The 18840-nt window shown below is 39.4% G+C and overlaps 1 protein-coding gene across 1 annotated transcript in view; it reads left to right on the forward strand.

Moving 5' to 3' along the window:
• Window positions 1-4590: 4590 nt before the first annotated feature.
• The window catches only part of PRRC2C (proline-rich coiled-coil 2C), a 54026-nt gene continuing 39776 nt past the window's right edge, over window positions 4591-18840 (forward strand). Inside the window, 12 exon segments of the mRNA XM_010191721.1 lie at window positions 4591-4705; window positions 5726-5903; window positions 9189-9295; window positions 12236-12373; window positions 14296-14528; window positions 14910-14989; window positions 15940-16073; window positions 16157-16244; window positions 16527-16668; window positions 17657-17731; window positions 18503-18835; window positions 18838-18840. The exon segment at window positions 18838-18840 is cut by the window's right edge and continues 280 nt beyond it. Coding sequence (XP_010190023.1) covers window positions 4591-4705; window positions 5726-5903; window positions 9189-9295; window positions 12236-12373; window positions 14296-14528; window positions 14910-14989; window positions 15940-16073; window positions 16157-16244; window positions 16527-16668; window positions 17657-17731; window positions 18503-18835; window positions 18838-18840 — 1626 coding nt within the window.

Consider the following 18840-nt stretch of genomic DNA (forward strand, 5'->3'; position numbering starts at 1 on the left):
ATAACACAAAGAATACTGTTATTTCCCATGGCGTAAGAGTTGATCTGTCCCTGCCAAAAACTGTGGGTAGTTAATGTTCTACCTGAACTTTTGCACACCTGTCTTACCCTTTCCATGCCTGTCTGTACTTCTTCACCAAGACAGCAAAATAACATAGCTTATGTGTGAGACCAGAACAGCATTCAGTGTATGTAAAACTGCTTTTTCATACGTATGATAAAACTACAAAATACTGAAATGGGCATGGTGAGAGAGAAGAAAGGAAACCTCACAAGAATTGCTGAGTTAAGTTGTTAGGTGTTTTAAACTTCTTACCACTCCAGTCCTCAAAAGTGGCCTCAAAATGTGTTGTACTTCTTCCTTATTTAATCATATAAGAACTTTTTTCCAAAGTGGAGATAAGATCTTTTCTAGTCTGCAGTTGGTCCCAATGTAACACTATGCAGAGTTCACACACACATGAACTGGTGTCATTAAATTCTCAACAAGTCATTTTGGAGAATTCTGAAACTATCAGGAGAGCCAGGAACTTAGTGAAAAACATTTGTGTGTTATGTATGGGGATTTTGTTTGCTAGGTTTTTATTATTACGTTAAAAATACAATTCTGCAGCCTGGAATGTATTGCATTCTGTTTGCTCTTCTACCAACTGTGAGTGTCTTAAGAGGATGCAAGTAAATATACCTTAACAGAGATGAGGATAACTAGAATTCGTGGCACTTACGGTGCTAATTTCTGTACACATGCTTCTGAGTTCATTGCAGGATCTAAATAAGCCAACCAGTTGCAGTCTGAACAAATAGTCTGGTACAGAAAATACGGTGATAGTTTCAATCTTAAAAATCTTAAGGCCACAGTGAAGGTCAGTTAACTTATTTGATAACATTAGAGAGCAGCTGAAAGGTGATCTTTGCTCCAGAATGTTGGAAGCATTGTGCCTTCTGTAATTATGCTTAATAGCCACTGTAGCCATTCAAGATGAACTGCCAACTTGCTTAAATTTCTTAATAGTGCAGTGAACCCTGCCAGCTACCGTTATTGCTTGTACTGTTCCTTGTCCTTCTGTGTGCTGTTGTGATGGTTGTTTAATTCTAGTCAGTAGTTCTGACATCTTTTATATGTTGCTACTGTTGAGAGGTATACAGCTGCCTCATGTTCTTACTCATATGACAGTGAGTCTAAACCCAGCAGACAGCAGCACTTTGCTTTTAAGGATTTGACTATTAGAGCTCAGGCTAACAGCTATCTTACTGATAATAATGAAAGATGTAAATATTCAGGCAAATTGGGAATCACTTGGTGAGTCTAGTACTTGCCAACCTATTGTATGCACAAATCAAACATGTCCTATGTTAAAATACCTTGTAGATGATGCTACGGAGGGAATTCTTCCAGTGCTCCTTTATGGGAATCTAGCATGTACAACTGAAGTTTGAGTGAAAAGACAAAAGTCTTGAAGCTGAATACATTTCATATGGCTCAAAATCATGCAGTTATCTCTTTATAACTTGTTAGTTGGCACTGGGTGCTTGTTTAATATGTGACCTGGCAGGTGTGTTTTTAGAGGGCCAGATGGGCTCTTCAGAGAGGATTTGTCATCACTGGCTCAAGTTCCTGATCTAAAGTCTAATTTTGCAAGTATGTCTTCTTTGGCAACCAGTATCAGGTCTAAACTTAGTTAAGTATAAATGTATTGACCAGCCTAATTTAAAAGAGCACTAGTTCACAGTGCTTGCTTTATTTTCTGTAAGTCAGATTACTGAGGAATGTGCAGTTCTAATAAATCTAAAATATTTTATTTCTTTTCCCTTGTGCTGTAACTTTGAAAAAACTTGTCAGACAGTATGAATTTTAATACTATAAAAGGCATAGAGCTCAGCTGTAACAAGCGGACCGATTTTTGTAAATTTGACAAAAAAGCATCGTTACTGGGAGATCATGATCACCACCTCCTGTTCTTTAAGCTATCAAATGTTCTAGAAAGAACAATTGTTAAGGTTCATCCAAGTATTAATTCCATCTTACTCTGTAAAGAAGAGAGTTATAATTAAGATTTCCTATGTTTGATATCTACTGGGGTACAGGCCTTGGAAAGTATGTCAAAAACTCTATCTTAAATCATCCTCAAACTGGATTTGTCTCTGTCTGTATCTTTTAGGGCTTTGCTGCTTTTGTGAATTGGGGAGGCAAGAAATTATCCGAGTCAGCTTTTTTTCCAAGTTATTCACCATTGTGAAGCTGCTACTTGTTTACAAAATCAGGGGCTGGGATGAGTCTTGGGCTGAAAATTAAAACTATGTATCAGTTGTTGACACTTTAAAGAGGGTGGGGCATAGCTAAGTAACAAGTACTTATAGTGGATTACTTAGTACAGTTATATGCACACTTGAAAGCTTGTTTGCCAACCATGCACTTCTGGTAATTATCTGCCCAGTACCTTCTCCTCTGATGCTCCAGGATGTCTGTGGTGAACTCTATCATAAATGTAAGTCTGGGAGCAGTGAGTAATAGGAGAATTGCAGGGAAAGACTCTGCCAGGTTCTTTTACAGACACTTTACTGAAGACCTTATGAGAAACTGCCTTTCCTCATAGAAGAGGAAGCTAATACAGGGCCTAATGTCTGATTTAGACTTCAGCTTGATAAAGTAGTCTGCTTGGATTCAGGTCTCCAGACTAGCTGAAAGCAGTTGCGTGGCCATGAATAATAATAATAATAATAATAATGGGCAAAGCATGACATGTTAAATTGCAAATAAGTGCTGAGACAGCTCTGAACTGTGAATGGCTGCTTGAAATCTGCTTGACTGATAGTTCCAAAGATAAGCTTGTCTGAATTCCCATATCAGGCTATCTGGTGGTTTTTTGGTTTGGTTTGGTTTTTTTCCTTGTGCTGTGGCTTCCAGTGAAAGCTTGCAGCCTCAAGATGTAGTTTTTTGAATAGATAAGGGGTACCCTAACAGCAATATCTGAGGTCTGTTCTGGTTACATGGTTGGTGGGCTGGGTTCACCCTGCTTCCATCATGTATGTTTCATGTTTCTGGGTGATGTGAGGAATGGCTATAATGGTGCAGCATAAGCTGTTGAAATAGTCAAATGCTGACCAATCTAGCAAAAAAAAACCCCAAACAAACAAAAAAAACTTTGTGAGTGGGGAGGATGTATTTCTTAGTCATGTATGCGGCCCTGTATGAAGCTGAAGACTCCCCTCTGCAGCAGTCAGTATGGATTTTAATAAAGTAACATTGAGCCCAAATCTTGCTGAAGCTGAACCATCCCAGAGTTATTTGCCATCTTCATTTCTTCATCTTTTCAATCATGGCTTGTAAATTAAGGTAGAAGGCAGAGGAGGGTGGGAATGTTATCATTCCTATATAAATGAAACTTCACCGATCTTTTGACACTGATTAATATCTGTCATGGCCAAATAAGTGTTTGATTCTTTAGACTGCTTGTCCATGCAGGCTCATCTTAATACCTGAGTGCCTTGCAGGTGAATCAAGTTCCTTTTGAAGAACTTCCAAGACTGTGAGTTTGACCAGCAAGTTTGTTGATCACCAGAGAGTTTGAGCAGGATGTCTTGCTTCTTGCTCCCTGCTTTTAGAACGAAACACTATTGAGTATTTCAGCATACACAACTATTCTGGAATTCATATGGAAATATATAAAAATATATTGTAAGGAGGGTAGCAGGGGTTTTGAGTGTTGTTAAGATCAATCAACTTTATAACAGTGTTCTCTTTAAATGAATACTCACTTGTGTTCCTGCCTGATGATAAGCAGCAACTCTAGCAACTTCCTTCTAAGAAAGCCTAGTGAAGTATCAGTGATAACAACTGGGTTCTTAAGGCCTGCTATTCTGGGGAAGGGTGGGAAGGAGGAGAGATAACTTGCTCTGACAGCTCTGTAATTTCTGCTGCGAGGAGAATGGTGTAACTTCTGGTTTTAAGGAGTTCTCACCCTTTCTGTCTGAACATACTGTGTTCCTAGTTTTGATAAAGAAAACTTCAGACTCAGTGTATTTAATATCTCCAGTTGTCGAGTTCATTATTATTTTAATTAGGGGAAAAAACACAAAAACAAACACCACCACCAAAAAAGTCCCAAAACCCAACCAAATTCCAGAAATACTGTGCCACAGTTAATGGTATCTTAGTACTTGGCTTTGGGAGTGGGTGAAGTCACTAAGCTTCTCTAGTAAGGAGCTAGCTGCTGGTGGGAGCTTTACAGTTTGGCTTTGGTTTTTTTAAGTGAAGTCATGGACAATATTTACCATTTTTACAGAGTTTGATATTAATTAAATGCTGACCCTCCTGGTTTTGTGGCATTAAAATTGTAAAGAAGGAAGTATTTCAAAATTACATAGTGTTACACAAGGCTAGGGGTTTCTGGGGCTAATGTATTGTCTGGTATCACCAGTAGGCTTAAATGAAACAGTGCTAATGGTGTTAACTATGCAGTCCACTTGTACTGTGAATTCTATCTTAAGTACTGGCTTATATTCGAGTTGTTGTACTTTTCTGTTGTTTCTCGTTTCAGGCAAATTTTAAGGGGTGAGCAGGAGGTACCAGACTCGATGAGTTTCCATCGAAATGTCGGAAAAGTCAGGCCAGAGTACAAAAGCAAAGGATGGAAAAACAAAGTATGCAACACTCAGTCTGTTTAATACTTACAAGGGAAAGTCACTGGAGACTCAGAAAACCACAGGTGAGTAAACTGACTGTAGTTTTGTGTTATGTTTCATCATCACTAATTAAGACTGCAAAGTGTATGAACACCTAACCACAGCAAGATTTTTTTAAACTGCTTCATACAACGGTTAAGTGGAAGAATTCTGGGAAGCAATGTTGATTACAGTTTCTGACTAGCTGTAAACAAGAGTATCAGTTCAAGGAGACAGCATTTGCAGTCTAGCAGGAAGTAGAATATAGGTAAATAAAATTGTTTTATAGCTGCAGTCTCCATTTGTTATCAGCATATGACGTGCCATTCCCCATCTGTGCTTTTTATCATATTTCAGAAAACATTTGCAGTACTGGAGGTGTTTCATGAGAAGGGAGTGCTCACTTTTAGATCAGGTGCTTTGTCTGTTTTGCAGACAAACACTGGGTGAAACATACTGACCTCTCAAATAAGGCCGCTGTGGGCCTGCTTTTTCACGATTGGTTTGAGAACCAGGCGTGGTGGCAGTCTGAAGGCTTTGGATTTGACTTGACATATTTGTCTAAACTGAGGGGTGAAAGAGGGAAAGTGTGTTCAAACTTTGTTACAAGTTTGCCATAATATTCTTTTTAAAGGTTGAAACTGAGATGTTTGTAATGATATAACACGCCTAGGGCAGTATCTTGTGCTCATGGACCTGAGTTGATTAGTTGGTAGGTTGAATGTTCCATGTAGTGCATTAGCTTCTTACTGCTTTTTCATACTTGTGGTCTGGAGTAAATGTAATTTGTAGGAATGTTTTTTTTGCGAGAGCAGCGTCTGACAACTGAAACCAGCAGCAAAAAAGAAATGGGCTGGACCTACGTATATTTCTGGGCTCTTCAAGCCAGAATAATTCAAATTATCTTTTTTTAAAATTAAATTATGAAGAATTTTGAATTTTTAATTCTTGGACTCTTAAATTTTTCAGAGTTTCTTACAAGACGTTTTTTATTTATGTACCTTTGTGCAAACACTACCTACTAAACAGCATTGTTAACTTGCACTTTCTGTTTTGGCATGCAGTTGCCGCACGCCATGGATTACAGAGTCTTGGCAAAGTTGCTATTTCAAGGAGGATGCCTCCCCCAGCCAACCTCCCCAGTCTCAAAGCAGAGAACAAAGGCAATGACCCTAATGTGAACATTGTGCCTAAAGACGGCACAGGATGGGCTTCAAAACAAGAACAGCACGAAGAAGAGAAGTAAGTGACCAATGAGATCAGGGTTGTTTTGCTGTGCAATTTCTCTCAAGATTTATCAAACCTAGGGGTGGGCAGGACCTGGAAAGAAATTAGCTAGACTTGACTGTCCTCAAGGTTGCTACCAGAGAGGAAATAGCACCGCTACTAATTTTAGTGAGGAAGGTTCTTGCTATTGGGGGGGTAGTAATTGAAGAACAAACAAACAAACAAAAACCCACAACAAAACCTCTCAAAAACGTCCCCAGGCTTAAGTTGAAAGCTGTATGCTTATAAACTCCATCTGAGGGGATGAGTGTTTCCTTTAGCCGCCTGATGTGGCTACATTTGTGTAGATTCTGATGAATGTTTAAAGGAAATACTGTAGCACATTTTTGTAAGATCAGCGTGATCACCTTGAAATTCTCTTCAGATTCTAGGAGGAACCCTGAGGTAGACAGCAGCTAAATTAAAGAACTTTTTAAAAATCTGTTTAATTTAGTGTGCTTGTGCTGATGTATGGCTGAGAAAGCTCAAAAAATCCTGGTTTGCATACATTTGTTTGAATCTCTGCTTTGTTTTCCCAATGATTCTTAATATTTGCACTTTAATTGGTTTGGTTAGTATGCCATAAATGCTACAGACTTGGAAAAATTTTGTTTCTTAAACTTCACGCTGTTGTTTCACACTCCCTCAACACATAATACAGAACAAAACAGAAGTGATGGTGATGTTGATGTGCTGCTGTATGCTGTATATTACATAATTTCCCGTGCTCAGTACAGTTTAATCTGCTAAGTTTGTTTCACATTTGTACAGGAGGTCAGCTAAAGAAAATAGAAGAAAATAGAGACTAAAACTTTTCAATATCTAATTAGAAAGTATTTTAAAGTATGTTTTTTGATGTGTAAACTTAGAATATTATTCTCACTACAGAAGTAGAAGTCAGTTTTAAGTGTTTATTCTTTGACATATAAATTGTTCTGAAAATTACTTGAAGATACTGGTACTGATTGTGCATTCGCTAGCACTTGTGAAACCAAAAGGTGATTACAGGTTTTCTTCCCCTTCTTCCTGTCCCTTTATTGCTCTCTGTAGTTTCCTATATTTAAATGTCAGGTTTTGATATTTCTCTGAAAAGCTGTTAGACTTCAGGAGTATACTGTTGTGTTTAGCTTTTTATTTTAAGCTTATGAAACTACAAATTTACAGTTTTCTGCCCAGTATTTTGTATGGTATTTTAACAACAACTTCCTGTCCTTCGAGGTCACTTACACTTTGTCTAGTTAAATCTGTGTGGAGCCAGTAGCTTGTTCGACTAAACCACTCTTTAGCTGCAGCTTTGTCTGCACTTCCATAGCCTGCTGCATGTGTTAGAAGTCTATTCCAGTAGTTGATGTTGCGTTTAAAAATAAATTGCTGTCACTTATCTGCAACTGGAAGGTATTTACCTTTGTAAACATGCAATATTCTGATAAAGGCCTCTAAGACCACATACAAGTAAAATTATTGCGGTGAGAGACTTGTTCCTGGGAATGGGTACATATGCCCAGGCCATGAGTTAATTCTCCTACATTCAGACCATTTAATACATTTGCTCATGTCTCCGGGCCATTTTTGTGATCACTGCTATATTTCTCCACATGCTTAGAAATGTTGCAGCTTAAATGTAAAGCATTTTGATATCCTTCTTGTATGTGTTGGTAGATAAAGGTAGCATTTTGATATCAGCTTGCTTTTAATTATTTTTCTCTTATATCACTGCACTGGAGTTCACATGAGTGATTTGTTGCCTGTGATGATGATTATTTTTTTCCCTGCTCCTTTCCCAAGTTGTCACTCTTTCTGTAGCTATTTTCCTGGATCGTGCAGCCTGTCACTTCTTGATTTTATAAATTCAGATAGCACCAAGCTGAGTTCTTTGCCTTATCAAATGCTACACCTATAGAATAGTGACTGGATAACTTGCATTCTAAATGGGCTTGGCTTTGAAGCAGTAGAACTGCAAGAAATAAACTCTTAAGTCTTGTTCCTTGTTTCACTTCTGTGTGACAAAGTACAGCTGTGTAACTTCCAGCTTCTCCATTCGGTTTAGAAAATGTGCAGCTGTAAGGAAATGCAACTAAGTGGAAAGAGAAAATGCGTTTGGTTTTGGTTTTGCCTTGGTTTTGTCGTTTGTTTGGTTTTTTTTAATTCCAGTAATTTGTGGAAACAAATCAAAATTGCATTCAGTTATCCTTGTGAGAAGACAGTGTCTTTCTCCCAGAAATGATGTATTTGGTGTGTGTGTGATGCTTATTTCTGTGTCATTTCTGAGGCTACCGTGTAGTGCTTTGAGCTGATCACTGCAGAACTCAAATGGAACTGACTTCTCAGTGGCAGTCCTCAGAAATTCAGGGTTACTTTAGGGTCTGTTTAAAGCATTTACAATTGTTTATTGTAAGTTGGCTGACATGATACTGCACTAGTTACCTCTTCACTGGTATAATAAAGTGAGTCTAGGCTCCTGGATTTGCCTCATAATTCTTGCTTTATGAAAGATGAGTGCAACTGAGCTGGAGATCTTGACTTGTAGACACTAATGCTTTGGAGTCTTAAGTTACCTCAATACGCAAATTTCTGAAATAGCTGTTCCTTCAAGAAGGGAAACATCATCACTTAATCTGTAGGCTAGAAAGATCTTCAAGAATATGCCTATTTTTCAAAATGGACCCAGTGAGTGCTTATGTCTGCCTCTTCGTTGTTAAGATGGTGAAATTGGCACTTTGTTCTTCGTGGGCTTAAACTTCTGGGTTCCAGTTCATGGTACCAATAAATGTTTTTCATGCTGTCTTTAGCTTTCCTTATTAGTTCCTTTTACTTAGTAATTTCTGGCGTATTTGCCTTCTTTCTCTCAGTTCATGGTGGTCTTCAAGTGCTTTCCTCTAACTCCTGAGGCAAGAGAACATTATTCCAAATTATTCCCTTCCATGGTTGTAGATTGATTGGTTTTTTTGAATATACAGTACACTACTTCAAAAGTTATAATTCTGTTCAGGCCTGACTACATTTTCTGCCCAGCCATTTTCATTCATTCTTTTCCACTTTGGGAAATCTACTCTTGAAAGAATTAGCTAATTTATTCCAATTTTTAACTGTTCCTATAGAAACCTCTTTTATAGAAGGAAATTCTTTTTCTGTTGAAAAGTAGTTATTGGTTCTTCAGCTGCATAACTACTTCATTTCATTCACTTGCTTGCAGTGGTAGTCCTGACAATCATATTCTGTGCTCACCCTCTGTATTCACAAGTGCTTTTCTTCTCATTCCAGACAGCCAGACGTGCCGCAGACACAGCCAAAACCTGCTGTTCCTGCTCCTCCAGAAGCAGCTCCTGTTGCCAAATCATGGGCCAACACCAAACCAGGTGGACAAGATGGTAAGTAATGTTCAAGGGGAAGAGGTTCTTGGCTGGCCTAGGAGGCTGTGAATGCTGCTGTGAGACCCCCCCAGACTCATCAAATGTTTGAGTCTTAATTGGGCCAGTTGGGACTAAGGATGCTGTGGAAGCAGCTTTCTTGACTAGAAAGTGAACTGGTCCCTTGTCACTCAAGTGAGCTCCAGCTTGATTTAGCAGCAGGTCTGACTACTTTTTAAAGGGCTGGTATAGCTGCCTTTTTTGGATCAACAGGGAAATAGCAGTGACAGCATAAGTTCTTGAACATGGCTGTGGTGAGGAGGGAAAATCTGTCAGTGGCTATAATGCATACAATTTTGGCATGGGAAGGAGAGCCATAAACAGTTAGTGGTCATTCTAGTCATAATTTTGGATCATTTTATGCAAAATGTGTATAGACTTGCTTCTATTTACATGTCTGCTACAACAATACTTCTCCCTTTATTTTATAGATTCTTTTGTTACTTTGTTTTCAAAGTGATACTGTTCAAGTAGGGTTGGTTTGAGGTTTTTTGAGGGAAATGAGTTAAGGGTGTGTTTTGGGGCTTTTTTTTAAATGTATGAAAGGATGGAGAACAATTTCTATTAGTGTGAATCTTGGCTTGAGTGTTTTTATTACAGATGTAAGATGAGAGCTAAATCTCTAGCAGAATTTTTTTTTAATTACTTGTAGAGTGAGAGGTTACTTAGAACTCCTGTGTCTCCATTTTGAGACATGTTTTATTCCATAAATTTGAGACTTGCAAGCTTTGTGTGGCTATAAAATAGTTTTGGCTTCCACGTTTAAGATGTGAACTCTCTTCTGGATAGACATCTTAGAACAGTAAAATCTGACTTGCATGGCAATAACTTCTAAGCCATTATTTGGAGTTTTAACATGACATATCTAGCGATTTTGCCTTTTTTGCAGTAAGTATTAGAAGTGACAGTTCTAGATTCTCCACTTGCTCTGCTCCCCTCTCTAATGTTCAATGTTTCCTTTATTGTCAAATATAGGAGCTCTCCTCCTTTAAGGTTTTGCAGGAGTTTTGTAGAATAAAAAACAAAAGGAATTAACACTGATGTAAAGTGATCTGCATACCAGCCTTTCTACATAAGCTGATATGATCATCTCTATGACACAGGAAATAGTGATTCAGCTCAGTTGCTTCAAAATGCATTTAGCTAATTATTTTGTAGTTACCATGGTAGCTTGTGTGCCAAGTCCAGATGGTGCCCTCATTTCATTCAATTAATGCTGTAGTTGGTTTGCTGTTTCAAGAAGAAATACAGAATGTGAATTGGCATCAGCTGCTTGCTGTCCTCCTCAGTTTGGAACTGGGGATACACCTGTTGTGCTCATGCTTTCCTGATCTGCAGTGGCTGGTGGAACTTGTCCTCATTCCAGATGCCTCATATGCATTCCAGCAGCCATTCAGCCGACTGCCTCCTGCTTTTGTAAGACTTCAGTGGTTTGAGGCAAGACTGAATTCTTCTCTGCTGCTAAACTTGTAAAACATAGTGGCAGCTTGCATTGGCTAAGAGTTGAGTTTAATAGCTATCATAACATGTTTAAATTCTTTAACTTCTGAACTGTTGGTTGACGGTCTGGCCACTTCAGATTGATAGCTTAAGTGCTGTCAAGCTGATCACTGAGGATGCTGTTGCTTTGCAATTAAAACATTGTTGTCATTGTGTACACTTAAGCAGAAATCATTGTTCAAGATTCATAAAACTCATGAATGTTGCATGCCACAGGACCTTCAAAGAGGCTCCCTTGCCCGGCAGGTCATCTGGTTTGTGTGACTGCAGTTTTTAGTCCTCTTAAGCAAGTCATTGGATGTAGCTGTTTGGTAACATCAAGAGTCCGGTGTCAACTAACAAAAAACAAGTTAATGAGATCTGTAGGTGAAGTTGGAATGAAGATAGATTTCAAGGCATTTTGTAAGCACAGGGATAAGTAGTGGTACTTGCTGTTATGACTTTGTGAAGAAAATACAAAGGGTAAGGAGTGTGCCTTGACTTAATCTGTAAACAAAAAAATATCAGGATCCCTGTGTTTTATTATTATAAAGGATTAAATCACATACCGGAAAGAACAGAAGCTTTTCTAGCTGTTAGCTTAAAAAAAAAAAATCATAGGGATTGGAGGAGACAGCATATGTTCATATCCTTTTGTGTGAGTTTGCCCTATAGTCCCTGTGTCCTAAAACGTCTCTTGTAGTAGCCAGTAGTAAAGACAAGTATAGGAAGAGGTTGTTACTCAGGCTTTTGGAATAGAAATCTTTCCTCAGTAGGATTATCAGTGATTTGGTACTAGAATGAACCTAGTAAGTCAATAAGCATTATGGGAGGCACAAGAATTGATTTAATGTAAATGCAAACAAAACCTGCTAGAGAGGGACACAGTCCATAATATTTGGTTTCCCTACCATGTGCAACAGGAGTCTTATATTCCAATCCAGACACGATGTCACGTGTTTTAGAAATCAAAGAATGCTACAGTTATACTTTTCTAGTAATGTAAAAGCTGTGGCCTTTTAAAGTCCTGAAGATTTGTTATGAGAACAGTAATTAATCTTAAAGGCTTTTGCAATAACACAGTTGCCCATTCTTGGGTTGAGGAAAGTAATTGGAGGTAGGGTGGTGCAGGAGGCATTAACAGAGCTGAGGAACTTCAGGTACTCCCTGTGTCAAGTCTTGTTCCATTGTCCATTATTGCTCTCTGGTGCATCTGGATTTTTCTCAGCCCCAAGAAGTCTGATAGTTGGCCTAGTAAATTAAACGTTGGTAGCAAACACGAATGCTCTTTGTTTATGCAAGTTGTGTTACCAGTAAATGAATGTGGCTTTAAGGTACTTTTTTCAAGGAAAATCAGGCTTTATGACTTTCTGAACTGTTTTGACTACAGAAAGTTGTGACTGTGGATATGTTACTGTGTAGGTCCAGCTATTCAAGTAAATAGTTATTTCCAGCAAGAGTTTCCCAGTCTGCCGGCAGCTGGGGACCAGGAAAAGTCAGGCAAAGAGAAAGATGCATCTGAAGAGCTCCATGGATCAGGACCCAACTTGAGACCACAAAGTAAGTATATACTGCAATTTTTTGTGAAATTGCATGGGTTTGTGTGGAACTTGTTTATTACAAAATTGCATGTGCCCCATACAAAATAAACTGATGAATTGATTGTTTTAATGAACAGGCTCCTACACTGAAGAAACAGATTTTTTTATTTATTTTTTTTAGCTTTCTTATGCTTTACTGTGTTCCTGATGTGTGTAAAATAGGATATTTAATCCTGCCCTGCTGTTCATTTTCTATTTTTCCAATCTAGTCACTATTCCATTTGTGGTCTGAGGAACATTTGTTAGTTGCGTAATACTGGAATTGTTTTACTTGCAGCTGCTAGATGTCACAACAGCTAAAATAAGTATTCAAAGAAATCTCCTAATATTAACTAATTATATAAATCATCATTAAGGTTGTCCTCAAATGGTTGGTACTCCTAAGAGAGTAGCCTGAAGAATCCTCAGTAGGAAGTGTAATCTACAGGATATGAAGAGTGACCTGTGATTCCAAAGGCTGAGGCATCTTTAGCTCATGGCTGAGGTGCTCTGACTAGCTGATAAGTTTCAGCTGTGAGGGATTAGATCTAGTGAAAACAACCATAACAGTGCTGTTTTCACATCTCAGTGAAGAAATGTGTTTTGCTTCCCCAGATCCTTTTAATGGGGAGAAATTTGGCATTGTGCCTGTTGCCAGTGAAAAACATGATTCCTTCCTTCCTCAGAAATTTGGTTTTGATGAAGTTTGATGGAGTGGGGATCCCTCGCAGCACTGTAGGTGGCACTGTCTTGTGGCAGTGGTAGACATAGATGTGCACTGCTTTTAGAGGACTTGGGCTCTCAGGGAGTCCTTAACTGCTTTCTGTGTTACAGGCCTTGGTTTATCTTGATTTGTTTGTCAGATCCTGCAGACTGAGGCCGTGTGCTTGTTCAGGCCTTGTAAAGAATAAGTTGTCAATAACTTTGAGTGATGTCCAGTATCTAATTAGGAAAAGAGTTAAGCGTGTCTTTTGCAACCTCTTGCAGGCAGTTACAGTTTTGGTCAGCACTGTATGTGCTATATTAAGCCCTTCTTTCAGGTCTGACAGCAGAAATCTAAATGAGCTTGGCAAGTACTGCCCCTTTAGCAGCTGTGCTCCCCAGCAAAGATAAGTGGAAGAACTGTAATGGATACCTAGGAGCATAGTTTAGCACTGCTTAAAGGGGGTTTGCTCCTGAAGGAACATTATTTGGCCCCATAGATCTGAGCAGTGCTGTTAAGTTTACTCTTTGTGTGTGCGTGTGTCCCAGCCCATGCTCTATAGGCAGAAACTCCTAAAAGAATTGACTGCTTAGCACAAGAGAGGTCATTAAAATATAATCTTTTCCTGGACTTTTTGCTTGATATTCACACCCAAAAGTACAGCCCTCATCCCTCACCACCTCTATTCCATCCTTATCAGATAGAAATAGAAGGCAGACTCAGGGTACCTGCCTTTGCTTAGAAAGATAGTGGATAGGTATATGTTATTTTGAGCTGCTTGAGAGTTTTATGGTAGGCTTTTGTTGCTTAAGAAGCTTGATCTTTCCCTTGATGGCATTTTCACACTGAGTCAACAGTGGCTCACTTACCACAGCTAAAGCTGTTTTCTGTCCTGTACAGTGTTTTTCCTAAATTGCATTGTGTTTTGGAAGGTAGAGTAGGACAGCTAGAGCAGTCTGTAAATTTAACTCTTACTCTTCAGATGTGCAGCTGGATGTAGGGCTGAAGAGGATTAGAAAACAGACCCTGTTTTCTCAAGTGGCCATTGCGTGTTTCAGTAGCACATATGAACATATGTCTGCACAGATCCCTGTGTCACTGAAAACTAGGTAGGAGGACTGTTTTTCATCATGCCTGTCTGTAAATCTGTAATATAAAGTCTGTTCTTGTTTTTTCTTGTACTGATTCTGTCCATGCAGATGCTACTAGTTGGAGAGAAGGTAATAAGAGCAACTCGCCCAGCTCTCCAACCGATCAAGAAGCTAAAACTCTTGGGCAAGAAGATGGTAATGCTACACCAGCAGAACAAAATGATGGCCAGAAGGCAGCGGAGAAGAGGGATGTGCGGTTACCGCAGATCCCTCAGCCCAAGCTGAATGGCCAGCAGCAACCACCTATCTCATCTCAGTACAGAGCAATGATGCCACCTTATGTAAGTAATGGTTACATGAAAGCAGCAGGGATTGATCATTGGCTAGTGCAATTTCCTTGCCTAGCGTGAAATCCTTTCCTAGATTTCCCTATTCTCTCCATAGAACTCTTTGCAAGTCTGCTAGAAGGGTGGAATTGCAACCAACCCCTCAAAGGATGTGGCTGCCTCTTCCTGCTCCTGCTACACTGAGTTTAACTTGTCAGGAGTTGATTTAACACTTGTAGTCACTCCACCTTGGTGACTTGGTGTCACACACTTGTCACATTAAGCAGACTGTCTTGAGTGAAGTCTTCCTTTACTTCCTTTGTGATTCCTTTGATGATCTCAGTATGCTGAATGCAATTATATTTTTTAACAAATGGCTGTTTATACCTTTCTTAGATGTTTAATCAGTATCCTAGAATGGCATATCCTCCTTCCATGCAAGGTCCAACAAGGTTTCCCAATTCTGAGCCTAGCAGGTAAGAAGCCTGAAGAAGTGAGTATGAGCTTTGTCATTCAATGAAAGGGAAAAACAAACAGAAAAAAAAGAAAAAGTTTGTGCTGAGTATCTTGATTATGAATATACACTGTATAAGAGTTGCCACTGGCTAGTCCCACAAGTTTAGCTTGTGTGGAGCAGTGGTTTGTGTTTGAAAACTCAACTGCAAAACTTGTGAGAATTCTGCACGTTACGGAGTTTTTGGTTGGGAAGAGCAGGAGTCACTTTTGAAACTTCAGACAGTATTTTGCCTGTAAAACGTCTCTTCCATTGTTATGGAGATGGTAGTTAATTCCTGGTTCTCGACTCTACTGCTCTCCAATTAAACTAAAACTGTAATGCATAATAAAATTAGTTTTCCTCCTCTGTGCATTTTTCCATAGTTGAAGATGGCTGTGCACATGCATGATGAAGTAGGGGATGCTGTAGGCAGTAGGATACAAACTTTAAAAGGTGATCTGTGCTTGGATCAGGAAGAGGACAGAAAGGCTGAGAGGGGTGACTGGGAGAACTTGAGTATTGGGAGTAGGGAGAAGGTACAGAACTTTTGACAGTAGGAAAGTATAAAAAGTATGAAGAAATATCTCCTGAGGGTGATGAGAAGAATGCCAGATCTATGCAGTGTGTTGTTTGAAAGCTACATGCCGTGTACTTTTCATGGTGTCAAGTGATGGTTTGGTTTGTTTGGGAACTGTACAAATAAGGCTATAGCATCTGATCTTTCTCTTCCATAAAAGAACCATCTGGTGATGCATCGGTAATTATTTGAGCTACAGCAGTCGCGCATGTAGATTATAGTTCACATTTATACTGTATCTAAGAGAACAGTACTGTATACCTCAAATAATTGTCATACAAGTTGACCTTTTCTCTAGGAATTTTTCTGGATAAATAATGACAGCGGCCTTTGTTTCTTGGTTGTTTTTTCAGAGGGCCAAGGGGAAGAGGACCACCTTCGTGGTGTGCAGAACCTATTGAGCGCCCATCCATTCTTAGTGCTAGTGAACTTAAAGAACTTGATAAATTTGATAATCTAGATGCTGAGGCTGATGAAGGCTGGGCAGGTAAGAACATCAGATTAATGGTTTCTGGTATCGGTATATTAAGTCTTTCTGAAAGATTAATTGAATATTTGCTTATGTATCAGGTGCTCAGAGTGAAGTGGATTACACTGAGCAGTTGAACTTCAGTGATGATGATGAGCAAGGAAGTAGTCAAAAAGAGAAGGAAAGCGGGTGAGTTGGTGTTGTCAATAAGGTGTGAATGTCACTTAACTAGGTTAGCTTTTGGGAAGGTTGAATGAAATGAGTGCAAGTACTCATTCCAGTAACACTTATCCCAGTGATATAATAATGTATTAAATTGCATAACAGCCTGCAGTTAGCTGGGCATGTAATAGATACGATCTTTGCTGTGAGGAAATTTCACTCTTGGTAAAAAACATTGAAGATAGAAGATAAATCACCAAATACCTGTGTGGATTACACCTTCCATTTTTCATATTTCTTTGCACATAGCGATGAACAAACAGCAGCAAAAGATTCCCAGAGTCCTGATGGCCAGAAGGAAGCAGAAGAACAGACAAGTGCTAAGTCTGCCACCCAGGTTTCCACAGCAGCAACCAAAGGGTCTTACGGCAAAAGCTCTCAGCTTGATCAGGTTCGTGTGTCTTTCAGGCTGTTCTGGCAACAGCCTCATCAGGAGAGGTCTGACTCAGGTGTCTTTCCAAACTCTGTCAGGTCAATTAAGGTTATGAACATGAGCGAAAGCATTAGTTGCTGCCTATCTGTGCTATGGTAACTGATAGGGTGCTGCTTAGTCAACTTAACTGCTTCTGGTCGCAAAATAAAAATAGCATGTCTTTATCTAGTGTGTTCTAATCCACAGTTATGAGGGGGTAAGAACTCATTGTGTCAGTTACTGTGACTCAACTGACAAGCTTTAACTCGATATTCTTGTCTGTCCATCCCTGTAACAGTGATCGAAGCCGTTCTGGTGTCCATCACGTTTTATAGTGGCACACACATTTTTCCTGAATGTGGGAATGTTTTTTGGTATTTTGAGCCACTTTCTTCAGTGCAACTCAGCAGTAATGTGTCAGCACACTTCTGACATCTCAGGTGGATAGATTGTAAATAGACCACATAGGATTCATTAGCTCAGCCATTTTGTTCTTTGGTTTATCCTCTAACAGAGAAAGATCAGCAGCCACCTCATCTTATGCCTGCTTTTCTTTGTTTTTTCCCCTCGTAAAGCTACTGTTGACTTTCTCCGAAGATTTCCCAGAAACGTTTTCTCTTGACACCAGTAATAATGAAGATGATCTTGAATTTGTTTTACTTGCACTTCCTCTGTATATAAAGATCGTGTTGTCTTTCAGGGTTTGATGCTGCATTGAATCTGAGGAAAAACAGTGCAATAATATAAACTTTGAAATTTAGATGTGTGAATTTTTAAAGTAATTGTTTAGCTCTCAATACATAAAGTGAAAGTGTTCTTGCCTCTGTTTGGATGCAAATATGTATTGTATGCAGATAGTTCACTAGAGGTAGTATCTAAATGCAGTAGAAAACAGTAAATCTAAAATTTGTCAGCTTGACTGTTGTTATGAGCTTGCTTAACCCTGGTACTGTGTTTGATCCAATAGGATCGGGGTCCAGCACAACCCTCTATACATGAAAGAGGAGGTCCTGCTCTTCATCCAAAGTCTATTCTACCACCGGTAAGAAGGATTACAGTTGTCTTTATTTCCTTGAGTTAAATTCTTTATTGCTGTGGTGGAGGGATTTAAACTACGAAAAGTAAAAACGTGCTTCACATTGGGATAAACATTTTTTTTAACAAGTAAAATGATTGTAGTGCCTGGGGCCAGTAAGAGTGGGACCTCAACACAGCTGTGTTGCTAATGTGTAAAGCAGCCCCATCTTGTAAATGGCATATGAAATACATGAAAACTTAAAGAGCTTTCAGTTATCCCAGCCCCTTTTGGGAACTAGAGGGGACAGGGGCATGGGAATGGTGCTGAAGGGCTGGCTGCTGAGACAGATGGGGAGATGAAATCCCAGATGAAATGTGTATATAGTATAGTATAGCTTCTTAGTAATTTTCAACAACACTTATTAAAATCTCTGTTATCCTGAGCTACCTTGAATTTCTTTGGCTCCTTGGGGTATTTCTCTCTAAGATCTGCCCTGAGTGTCTGGGATTTAGAGCCTGTAACCAAATCTAAAAGATGGTTGTCATCTTTGCTGTCACTTTGCCCTAGTGATGGGGACAAGGAATGACATGAGCCCAACTGAATCTTTACCTCTCCCTTCTGAGCTCAAATTGTACAACACTGAACTGGAGAAGGAAGGCGAGGGCTTGCTTTTACTTCCAAATCTTGCTTTTTAAAGGTGCCATGCAAATACACGTGTTAACAGATAGCTAGTTAAATATAATATTTCAGCTCTCTATTAATACATACTTGACTTACCTGATTTTACTATTGCAGCACCCTCCTCCCCCTGATCGCCAGGTAGGGCCTGGAAGGCAGGGACCCTTTCCCCCTAAACCAGTACCAGATGAAGATGAAATCTGGAAACAGAGGAGAAGACAGCAGTCAGAGATATCCGCCGCAGTTGAGCGAGCCCGTAAGCGGCGAGAAGAGGAAGAAAGAAGAATGGAAGAGCAGCGAAAAGCAGCTTGTGCTGAAAAGCTAAAACGGTTAAATGAGAAATTTGGCTGTGTGTCAAAACCCTCCCGGGAAGACCCTCTGAAAGAGAGGGAGAGAGAAAGGGAGAGAGAAAGGGAGCGAGAGAGGGAAAGGGAAAGAGAAAGGGACCGAGCGAG

Source organism: Mesitornis unicolor, unplaced genomic scaffold, assembly GCF_000695765.1.
Source record: "Mesitornis unicolor isolate BGI_N332 unplaced genomic scaffold, ASM69576v1 scaffold4319, whole genome shotgun sequence".
NCBI classification, from domain to species: Eukaryota; Metazoa; Chordata; class Aves; order Mesitornithiformes; family Mesitornithidae; genus Mesitornis; species Mesitornis unicolor.